The sequence below is a fragment of the Vitis riparia genome, chromosome 19 (assembly GCF_004353265.1).
Source record: "Vitis riparia cultivar Riparia Gloire de Montpellier isolate 1030 chromosome 19, EGFV_Vit.rip_1.0, whole genome shotgun sequence".
Taxonomy (NCBI): domain Eukaryota; kingdom Viridiplantae; phylum Streptophyta; class Magnoliopsida; order Vitales; family Vitaceae; genus Vitis; species Vitis riparia.
In genome coordinates, this window is record NC_048449.1 from 9,639,368 (window position 1) to 9,651,043 (window position 11,676).

Here is an 11,676-nt window from a genome sequence, read left to right on the forward strand (position 1 = left end):
TATTATTTAACTGTTATCCTTATCAGCTTTAATAAGAAGCTGAAGTTAAAGCCATAATATTTGAACAAATATAAGTATTATAAAAGTTTTATTAAATATGAATTACCTTTTAGCTTTTAAGAAAAGCGACATTCTTTTATTTTCACTTTTAAGCGTTTTTGTTTTTTTCAAATATAAATTGTTTGAAAGCATATAACTTCTTGCTAAACTAAAAAGAGAATTTTTTACTTCCAAAATTCAATTTAAGGTTGGACTTTGTGCTTTTACAACATATGCAGCATTCAAAATGAAATGGTTTGGCAAAACAGAACAATTTGTTTAATCCCAATCCTATATTTCTTTAAACATCTACTTATAATCAGAAACCAAGTAAGCAACCCAATCCAAAATCCAAAGTCATGTCCTTGGCATGTCCTCTTGACAAAACCCAAAGATGGCCTCCAAAGTATGTGAACTAAAAGCAACTGCTTCATCTTCCCAAAAATTAGGCATGGAAAGCCTGTTGCCCACCAACACACATCCTTCCCTACTATATAGGCAAGCTTCTGGTTTGTTGCAGTTGATTCACTTCACTACAAATTCTTTCCAAGCCCCATTGAAAAAGGTTGAAGCTTCTGCCCAAACCAACATGGACATGGGAAAACAGGACGAAATTGAGGCCATGGCACTGTCTCCCCCATCAATGAGCTCCATGCATATTGCAGGGAGCAATGGCTTTGGTCACAACATTGACTTCATGTCTCAAGCCTACATTAGGAATAGGAACTCAGAGATTGATATAGAGGATGATAGTTTCCGTACTCATCAAGATCACCCTCTCCCCATATTTCTCAAGGTAGCTTTATCCATTTTACATTTTCATGGCTTCAAATGTAAATGAGGACTCAATCTTTTTTTTAGCTTCTGTTCTGTGGTGCAGTTTGAAGATGTGGAGTATGGAGTAAGAAACAATGCAGCTTCCCGGAACCCGGTGAAGGCAGTGGTTTCAAGAGTGGCCTCACAGCTTAGCATGGAGCAGGACAACTACAAGCGTATCTTGAAGGGTATAACAGGTAGCATTGGGCCAGGGGAAATCCTTGGTTTGATGGGTCCATCTGGGAGTGGGAAAACAACCTTACTGAAGATAATAGGAGGAAGACTACATGAAAATGTTAAGGGAACCATAACCTATAATGACATTCCATATAATCCAGCTCTTAAGAGGAGGTTAGCCATCTGTCTGAACCTCTCTTCTGGCCTCTCACATTGGATTATACATTGATTTGTTCAACTCTTGCAGGATTGGATTTGTGACACAAGATGATGTGCTCTTGCCCCAGTTGACAGTGGAAGAAACCTTAGTTTTTGCTGCTTTTTTGAGACTTCCAAGCAACATGAGCAGAAAACAGAAGTATGCAAGAGTGGAGATGATTGTGAAGGAACTGGGTCTAGAAAGGTTTGTAGAATATTATGAATCTTTAGGGTATTTATGATAACCAAGTATGAAGTATTTCTCCAAATGATCTCTTATTTAACTGTATATATATAGATGTCGCCATACCAAAGTAGGAGGAGGATTTGTGAAGGGAATATCTGGGGGGGAGAGAAAAAGAACGAGTATTGGATACGAAATTCTTGTAGATCCATCGTTGTTGTTGCTTGATGAACCAACTTCAGGCCTTGATTCCACTTCTGCAAATAGGCTTCTGCAGATTCTTCAAGGTGTTGCTAAGGTATTCTTTTTTGTGCATGTGGACAGTAATCAACATTACTCAATTTCCAAACTATCCAGGGACATTGGCAAATTTGCCTGTGTTCTGTCATAAGAATGAGGAATGCTTTAAAGGTTACAAATTACCGGGTTTTTAGGCAGGGAGGACAATAATCACAACCATACATCAGCCTTCAAGCAGGATGTTTCACATGTTCAACAAGATTCTGCTGATAGCAGAAGGCTACCCTGTGTACTATGGGAAGGCCAGAGAGTCTATGGACTATTTTTCGTCTCTGAGATTTGTCCCTGAGATAGCCATGAATCCTGCAGAGTTCTTGCTGGATTTAGCTACTGGTCAAGTGAATGATATCAGCATCCCCCAAGATTTACAGGCACCTCAAGTCCCCCCTGAATCTGAGAGGGATGTGGTCAAAGTAAGTTCCTCTCCTTCTATGTATATATGCATTAGATTTTACACGTTCTCATCTCTACCTGTTTGTCCTTATGTTATACCAGTATCTGCAAGTCAAGTACAAAACTGAGTTGGAACCAAAAGAGAAAGAAGAGAATCATTGGGCAACAAAAATCCCGGAACATCTGCAATTAGCCATCCAAGTCAAGAAGGATTGGACGATGAGTTGGTGGGAACAGTTCTTGATATTGACCAGAAGAACATTCAGGGAGAGATGCAGGGATTACTTTGATAAGCTAAGGCTAGTCCAAGCACTTGGAGTAGCAGTTTTGTTAGGCCTTCTTTGGTGGAAATCCAAGACAGGAACCGAGGCTCAGCTCAGAGATCAGGTACTCCATAAAGACCAGTAGGAGCATTTAGTATTTCTGATCAGACGCCCTTTTTAGCCTATTAGAAATGAATCGTTCCATCCTTTATTGCAGATTGGTTTGATGTTCTACATCTGCATTTTCTGGACATCCTCATCCATATTTGGAGCCGTATACGTCTTCCCTTTCGAAAAAATCTATCTGGTGAAAGAAAGGAAAGCAGATATGTACAGATTAAGCGTGTACTATGTGTGCAGCACCATGTGTGACATGGTGGCACATGTGGTCTATCCAACCATTTTCATGGTCATTCTCTACTTCATGGCTGGCTTCAAGAGAACAGTCTCTTGCTTCTTCTTGACCCTATTTGGGATACTACTGATAGCCATCACAAGCCAAGTGAGTTAAAAGCACTTTCAATTTCAGGCTACTTGTTTATCAGTTAAATTGGTTTCTTTCTGCAAGTAGGGGGCAGGAGAGCTCTTTGGTGCTGCAGTTTTGAGTATAAAAAGGGCTGGGATGATTGCTTCACTAGTACTAATGCTGTTTCTTCTAACAGGAGGCTACTATGTCCAGGTATTCAAATCTATGCTCCTGCAAAATCTCGGTTTTTCATAGAAATTGGTCCAGTTTCATCCCTCATGGCAATACCCTTATCCCATTTCCATGAATCTGCAACTTTACCAAGGAAATAGGTCGACTAAACAAGCCAAACAGAACATAATTGAACCATTTCCTCTGAAAATAATGTCAAAAAACACTAGGAACAAGCCCATAACCCCTGACCCTGGACTTACATATGATCTGAATCAGAGAACCCTCTTTAATTCTGAATCCAAAATGGAAACATACCCATGTTAGAGTAACTTTCAACTGATCACAAGGTGGAAATTGTACGTCTTGAGTGGAAGCTCTGCATAATGTCCATTGCCTAGATTCAGGACACATTCACAATATTAACTGCATGTATATATTTTTTTCTGCTGCAGCACATTCCTCAGTTTATGCAGTGGTTGAAGTACATATCATTCATGTACTATGGGTTCAGGCTTATGTTGAAAGTGCAGTACTCTGGAGAACAACTGTATGAGTGTGAGAGCAGAGGAGGATGCAGGACTCTGCAGAGCTCCCCTTCATTCGACACCGTGAACTTGAATGGTGGCCTGGAAGAGGTCTGGGTTCTACTGGCAATGGCGGTTGGTTACCGGGTTTTTGCTTACCTTTGCCTCCGGAGAAGAATTGATGTATGCCATCTTTGAAGGAGGAATTTGAGGTCTGTTTCTTCAAGTACTGCCAAAGAAAACAGCAAGAAATGATGATTGGTAGGAGGGAATGGAATCAATGGATCATCTCCTTCAACCTCAGTCTAATTCTTTGACCTCTGTGAACACAAAAGATGTCTGATTAGATTTTAGATGGGAATTAAATGGGTTTTATTTTGTGGAAAAGTGGGCCAAGTAGGATTTTTGAGCCATAAATCTTTTTTTTTTTAATTAAAAAAACAATATTAATATAAGTATGATACAATATATTAGTAAAGCAAAAAACCTTATATTGAAAGAAATTTATTTCTTAGTACAATTTTTTTTTAAAAAAAAATCTTTTATTGAACTTAAAAAGAATTATTGGTTTTGAGAAGGTAATTCAAACAAATCTTAGTTGATATTTAGGATGCCTTTTGTTTATTGCTTCAACTAAAAAAATGAGCTAAAGCCAAAATCATAATTAAAGATATCTTCAATTTCTCATTCATATATATATATATATAGAAATAATGTGCTAGTTTAGTAGCTGTTTTCGAAAACGGTTATGAAAAATGATTTTTTAGAATAATTTTTTTAAACTGTTTTATGATTTTTATAAAACAAAAGTTTGTTTGAAAACTTAAATTATTTTAAACATATTTTTAATATTTTTAAATATGTTTCAAAAATAATTCTTATATTTAGTATTTTATTTAATTAAATTATTTTACATGTTTGTATAATTATTTCTTAAAAGGATTTTCAAAAAAACAAATGAAAATAATAAAAAACAATTAAAAGATGTTTTTTTAAAAAAATATCACATTTTTTGTTTTTAAGAATAAAAAATAGAAAACAGTTTTTAATTACCAAATATATTTTTTGTGTTTTTTATTATGGAGAACAAAAAAATGTTTTAAAAAGTAGTTCCCAAATAGCCCCAATATTTATTATAACAAACTTTTTTTTTATTTTTTATTTATTTTTTATTTTTTTTATTTTTTTATGTCTTGAAATTATAAGCTTATGTAGGTGTTATAAGCTCATGCGTTTAAAAAGCCAAATTGATTGCATATTTTATTTGAATTTATTTTTCAATTTCCAACTCAAAAACTTAATAAATGACAAAACACATTATTACTATGAGTTTTAATTATCAATGTCTTAAAAAACTAAATGGATCATTAAATTGAAAAGTTCCGATCAATTTACACCTAACCACTAGGTTTGAGTTAAATATGAATTTGAAATTTCATCAATATCTTCCATATATTTCTTATTTGTTTTATTGTTCTGGACTCCAATTTGAATCAAAATAAAAAAGGTAATTAATGAAATTTCAAATTTAGCTCAAACTTCGATGAAAGTTATTGAAATTTACCTTTTAATAAATATATAATTAAATATAATATGCTAATATATAAATAAAATAGAAAAACTTTAAATCATAATGAGAATAAAATGTAAATACATTAATATTTTTAATCTTATTAAATAATGTAAGTATGTTGTTTATATATCAAATAGTAAAATAAAATTACAAAAAATGTATGATATATATACCTATGAATGTGCATAAATATTTATATTTATTTTAAAATTTTGAAATATATATGTATATAACCAGATGCTTACATTTATGTGACACATAATTACGTAAATGTTATCCATTCTGAACTTACTCTCATTATCGAATGAGATTAAATAAACACTCATCGCAATACCATACAAATTCTTACACTAGATTCAAAGGTCAATGAATCCAAGTAGATAAGCACTCATTGCAAGATCCAATAAATTCTTACATCAATTCAACGATCAACTTTAATACTATTTGTAATGATCTACTATCAATCTTATAAATGTTATTTCAATTGAGCTCACTATTTATAGGTGTTTTAAAACAACAAAAACATATAAGCTCAAATGGAATAATATCTATAAGGTTAATAACGAGTCATTACAAATAGTATTAAAATTAATCTTTCAATTCGGTGTAAGAATTTATTTAACTTTATAACGAGTGTTTTACTTGAGTTCGTAATCTCATGAAACAAAACGATGATGAATTTACGGGATCGATTGTAATCACTCATTATCAACCTTATAGATATTATGCCACTTAACCTCAAAGGATTTCGTTGCTTCAAAGACTCACTATCAACCTTATATATATGGCAAAGAGTTGGGTGGAGCTAAGACCACAATGATTTTTTAGACCAAATACAGATACCAGAAATAAAAGAGGCAGTTAGTTTTTCATAAAGGGGGAGGAAAAAAAAATTAAAAGAGGCTGTTGGTGCTCTTAAGACCGACATGGTCACCACCACTCACCACGATTCAATCCCATGACCAAACATGACTCCCTACTTATCATAACGAATAATGAGAACAAATATTCCACACCCACCACAAAATTCTTTATATTTAATTTTTTTTCTTAATGTATAATTAAGAAATAAATACATAGACTCATTCTAATAATGCTGAATTTATTAATCAATAAAATCAAAAAGGAAAAATCTTAAAATTGAATTAAAAATGTTACCCAAATATGTGGTGATTGAAAATGTAAAAATCACATCATTTTTAGTATTTATTTATTTATGAAAATTTTCAAAATTTGGAGTGTTGCAGAGCTTGAAACATCCCTGCTTATATTGTAAGGAAGTGGAAGTTTCCAAAAAAGGCAGTTGTCAGACTTTGTGTATGTGCGTGCCCCTTTTTAACTCCCACCATTTCCCACTTGGGAAAATCTTTCAAATTTTTTGTTATCTTTATATTTGGATATGTTTCTTATGCATAACTGTAAACATTTTTTTTAATTTTAAAAATTGAAGAAAGCAAAAATTTACTTTCATAATTTTTTTTTAAAATAAATTTGAAAAATATAAGATAAAATTATGTCTACGATATAAGAGTCTAAAACGTTTTTAATCTTTTTAATATTTGAAAATTTCACGATTTATGAGTTTTTTACCTCCACATGATATTGTTATGTTAGATTTTCATTTGCTATAAAAAAATTTCATTGCTACCTCTGTAGGAGTCTGGATTGTGTCTTAGTTTCAATGTGGTTGATCATCCTCTTAGACCACTTAATGATCATCGTCTTGATAAGTCATTACCTCACCAACTCAACAAATTTAGTTTTTAGATGTTAAAAAGATTAAAAACGTTTTTTTATTGTCACAATCAAATCGTAATTTATATTTCATATAAAAGTTTCTATTTAAAAATAAATAAATAAATAGGAAATAAATCCAACCAACTCCTAACTCTTTATTAAATTTAATAAGAGATTTTACGCATGTTTAAATTATTTAATTAAAAATATTTAATTTATAAATTAAAAAAACATTGCTTCTTATACAAGTCCCATTTTAACTTACATATGAAATTATTTTATTTTCACTAAATCATTTATAATAATTATAATATTCCCTTAAAAATTATGAGTTAAATGTGGACACTACAAAAACATTTAAAAAATAAAAATAAAAAGGCATCAAACAAGGTACAAATATTCTTGTGTTAATAATGTAAACTAAGAATCGATTCCACACTTTTTAAATTGTTGGGAAAATTACCAAAATAGTTTTATACTTTAACAAATTTATCCTAAAAATTTCCAAGAAACAAATTTGTTAAATCTTTGAACTTCAGACTTGGGAAGAAAAATATTTTTGGGAAAAGGGAAATTAAAATTTTGCAGGGAAGCTGTTACAGGCTGAAAATGGAGATGGCATAGTATGGTCAAAGTCTTTTCATGAAATTACATATTCACCCACTGCAATCTAACTCCTTTTGGCAGGTCTCGCTCAGGTGGGCCTCTTCCTCTCTTCTCTCTCATTCTTTTTTCTCTCTGTTCGTCCACAATTTACAATTCAGTGGAACAAAATCCACTTCTATCTGACTCCATCTGTCAGCTTTAGACTGGTGGTTTTCTCTCTCTTCTTCCTCTCTGTGCTTCTTGTTGTTGTTCTTCTTCTGCTGCTTCTTCCTCTGCGATGGAGCTGGTTCCGTACTCAGACCCCAACTCCAGTTCCGACCCCAGTACCCTCCCATGGCAAGACATGTTCCGATCTGCCTCTATCCGCAAACCAGACCCCTCTCCTCAGAACCACGCGCCCCCTCCTCCGGCCCACGCGTCGCCTCCTGCTCCTCCTCCGGACCCGGCAGCCTCGAGCCCGGATCAGCGCAGCCTCACCGGGGACTCCCAGGTGCGCCTCGCTATCTACATAGCTATGGCTCATGCTGGGCTGGCCTTAACCATATTCATACTCTACGCCGTGGGTAAACTTCTTGAAGCTTATCTCAGGCCAATTCAATGGGCTGTTCTCTGTTCGATCCCTCTCAGAGGCATTCAACAGACGCTTGTGGGGTTTTGGTCCGAGCCCTTGAGCTTGGGTCTCACAGAGACCGTGTTGGCAGTTCCCGTAGCGATATTTCGGGTTTTTGTGGGTACCCTTGTTGAAATTCGTGATGTTTGTCTCCGGGTTCTTCGTGGGAAGCCCAAGACGGAAGAGTTGAGGCGACATCGAAGTGGGTTTGCCAAGTTGGTTCGGTGGCTTGTGTCTTTTTGGCTTTTCGTGATCCTTTATGAGAGTATTGGGGGTGTTGGATCTTTTACACTTCTTGGATTATGCCTCATGTTTGGCTCTAGGAATGTTGATTCAACCATGTCTAAAGTTTCCAGTTTAAGGAGTGGTAGCTTTCGTAGAAGTGAAATTAGTGCGTTTTTCACCAGAGGGATACTGAAAAAATTGAAAACCATTGTGGCAATTGGGTTGATCTTTGGTATGATTGTGGGGTTCTTGGTGGGAATAATGTTTTTCTCGTATAAGATTGGAGTTGAGGGGAAGGATGCAGTGATTTCAGTGAAATCTCATGTGGAAGAGAGCAATTATGCAGAGAGGATTGGTGTTAAGAAGTGGATGGAAGACAATGATGTGACTGGGATGGTGGATAGGTACTCAAACAAGTTCTATGAGACTGTTTGGGAGCAGATTGATGGTCTGGCTATGCAGTACAATATGACTGAGTTTGTTGAGGGGATTAAGCATTTTGTTGTAACACAACCCCCTGCTAATTCTTCAGAGCAATCCACTGCTTCGGTTGCCCCATCACCTTATGCCGAGAAATTTTTGAGTTTGCGGAATCGGTTAAGCAAGAAGGAATGGGGACAGATTTATACAGAGTTGGATGCAATATTTCGAGAATTATTGATCACTAGGGCGGATTTGGTTGAGAAGGCTAAGGGATTTGCAGTTCAAGGGATGGATGTGGCTCAGCGTTTGTTTGACAGTTACAAATCTGTTCTAGGCGGTGGTATGAAATTCATGGTTTCCATTGGTGAATCCATTATATCCGGGGCGGCTGAGGTTTTCAATTTTGTGTCGCAATCAGCAGTTTTCTTCTGGGTTTTGTACTATCTGATCACATCAGAGTCTGGTGGGGTTACTGAACAAGCGATGAGTTTGATCCCAATGCCCAAATTGTACAGAAACCGGTGTGTTGAGGTTCTTGATAATGCTATTTCAGGTGTTCTTTTGGCCACAGCTGAGATTGCCTTCTTTCAGGGATGTCTCACATGGCTTTTGTTTAGGCTATACTCAATACACTTCTTGTACATGTCAACCATACTTGCAATAATCAGTCCTCTGCTGCCGATCTTTCCAAGCTGGGTTGCCACTATCCCAGCAACTATACAATTGGTACTGGAAAGTAGATACATATTGGCCATCACTTTGTCACTTATTCATCTTGCACTTATGGAATATGGTGCATCCGAAATTCAGGAGGATATACCTGGCTATAGTGCATATCTTACCGGGCTTAGCATCATTGGTGGAATGACATTGTTCCCATCTGCCCTAGAGGTAACCCTGAATTTATGCTTTAAATTTTCATTATGCTCATGCTTTATATTGCATAATTTCATAATCGATCTGCATCATGCACAAAGATGATTGAGTCTGTTTTTACTTTTTATAATGGTATCAGTTCTATGTTTAGAACCCCATTTGTGGTTTAGAGAAGTATATCCAGAGATTCTAAAGTCCCATACCAGCTTCATTCAGCCTCTTTTACAGATCTGCAGGCTCATTCAGTAGTATGACTGCATTTCTTTCCCTTGTTTCTTAGTATACTGAGACGATGGTGCCTTAGGACAATATCTATCGTATGACCTGAAAGAGTTTTCGTTTATGAAATTTCGTAGGAAGGTCATTTTCTTTGTGCTAAAACTTCTAGTTTAGTCCATAACCCATTAAGCTCCATTTTCTAATCAAAAGACATTTTAGCCACATGGAGATAGACTTTGCTCTTGGTTTTACCAAGAAATTGAAGCCGGGGTCAAAATCATAATTTTCAAAAGGTAATTTTAGCATTGTAAAAATTCCATTAAAAATGAAACAGCAATCTCCATAAGCCAAGAAAGGGTTCTTGACTTTTAACTCTTTTTGAAACCTTAAGCTCTTTTAACGAAATTGTCCAAATCAATACGGAAGCTTCTATTGAGCTTTAAAATAAAGCACTTTTGGCTTTTTGGAAGCCAATCCAAATAGGACCTTAGTTACCTTTTCATGGTCATGAAACACAAAGGGTCACAGTAAAACTTAAGCACAATGTAGACAAACAGGACCGCATTTGGGTTTCGACAAGGACTCAATAAAATGGGGTAAACACACATGCAGTGGTGTCAAACGAAACACTCTGAAACTGCAAGGATTTGGACTCACGGTGTATGTCATAATCTCCAACAGATATCATGTCTTTCATCAAATAGAATAACCAAGGGTGTCGTCAGCCTTGCTCTTAAAGTTTTCACCATCTAGCACCAGTTCACCCGTCTTTCAATCTTTCATTTTCATTTTTATATTTGGATGTAAAGTGAAATCTAATGATCATGTGTTTCATCTTTATTGTGAAGTTTGTGATGTATAAATGTGATTTGAGTGATTTAAAGCATTGGTTGTTGGAATGTGTTTGGATTGTGATTGATCCACAGGGAGCAATAATGGGCCCGTTGATAACTACTGTGGTGATTGGCCTCAAGGAGTTGTATACAGAATTTGTTCTGGATGGACCAAAGCAAGGTGAGGAGTAGGCAGGAGCTTGAGAAGCTGTCAGTGCGCCCACCTTCCCATAAATTTGAAGGTGGTTAGAACAAGTGAGAAATAGTTACTGCAAGCCAATGATTTTTTTGCAAATCTGTTGGTGTCCTAGTAGCATGTTAATTAAATGATCATAAATTAATTACTGTTCCTGTTTTTATTCCTATTCCTATTTTAGATTGGTTAGAGGGGTGTTTCTTTTGTAAAATTGATGTTTGTTGGGGGCTTGTTTGAATGAGAATTGTACATTTTCCTCGTATTCATTTGTACAACATTTTTATGTGTTCCAAATGTTTTTGGAACTTGGAAAGGTGTGATTATTTCATGAATTAGTTATCTAGAAATCGTGTGAATGACAATCCCAACTTCCTTACTCAATATTCCTAATTAGGGGAGAAAGGAGATGGAAATTGGTTCCATGGATCTTATAAGAGGGAAGTAGCCACGGCTACTTACCCAATCTCACTATGGGATCAAACTAAAAGTCCGTTTGACAGTAATTTTAGAAAATATTTCTAATATTTTCAACGCTTGAAAATTTTTATTATTCATGTGTTACAAATATTAGAAATGTTTTTTAGAATCACTATCAAATATACTCTAAGGGTACGAGCTCCAAAATGGCACCTCACCAGTATCATCGAGGAGTAGTAACACCAGGACTAGGACCTGAAATGTAAAAGAACTAGGATTTTTTTCAAATGTCTTTTAAAAAGTCAAAAGTAACGTTTATTTTTCTAACTTTTTATTGAAAATAATTTATTTTTAAATTATTTTTTAATTCTTTGTTAGTTTATCACTTATTTATTATTATTATTTTTAAAAAATCAAAATATTTAAC

General features: G+C 35.0%; 2 protein-coding genes across 2 annotated transcripts; both read left to right on the forward strand.

Moving 5' to 3' along the window:
- The first annotated feature begins 600 nt into the window (after positions 1–600).
- LOC117909478 (ABC transporter G family member 26) lies at positions 601–3,942 on the forward strand. The gene is made up of 9 exons (XM_034823521.1): positions 601–835; positions 920–1,206; positions 1,280–1,435; positions 1,529–1,712; positions 1,849–2,127; positions 2,210–2,494; positions 2,588–2,872; positions 2,942–3,049; positions 3,463–3,942. The coding sequence occupies exons 1-9, from the start codon at positions 629–631 to the stop codon at positions 3,730–3,732; spliced, it is 2,061 nt and encodes a 686-aa protein (XP_034679412.1). The 5' UTR covers positions 601–628; the 3' UTR covers positions 3,733–3,942.
- A 3,613-nt stretch (positions 3,943–7,555) lies between these two features.
- On the forward strand, positions 7,556–11,164 carry LOC117909230. The gene is made up of 2 exons (XM_034823174.1): positions 7,556–9,599; positions 10,730–11,164. Exons 1-2 carry the CDS (start codon positions 7,728–7,730, stop codon positions 10,826–10,828), a joined length of 1,971 nt encoding a protein of 656 aa, XP_034679065.1. The 5' UTR covers positions 7,556–7,727; the 3' UTR covers positions 10,829–11,164.
- Positions 11,165–11,676: the final 512 nt, after the last annotated feature.

Bases quoted from the DNA above. Each gene is read 5' to 3' on its own strand.
- LOC117909478 (XM_034823521.1), top strand. From the start codon at position 629: ATGGACATGGGAAAACAGGACGAAATTGAGGCCATGGCACTGTCTCCC. The intron at 1,436-1,528 runs GTTTGTAGAATA...GTATATATATAG, and splicing joins AAGGAACTGGGTCTAGAAAG to ATGTCGCCATACCAAAGTAG. The intron at 1,713-1,848 runs GTATTCTTTTTT...CCGGGTTTTTAG, and splicing joins TTCTTCAAGGTGTTGCTAAG to GCAGGGAGGACAATAATCAC.
- LOC117909230 (XM_034823174.1), top strand. From the start codon at position 7,728: ATGGAGCTGGTTCCGTACTCAGACCCCAACTCCAGTTCCGACCCCAGT. The intron at 9,600-10,729 runs GTAACCCTGAAT...ATTGATCCACAG, and splicing joins TGTTCCCATCTGCCCTAGAG to GGAGCAATAATGGGCCCGTT.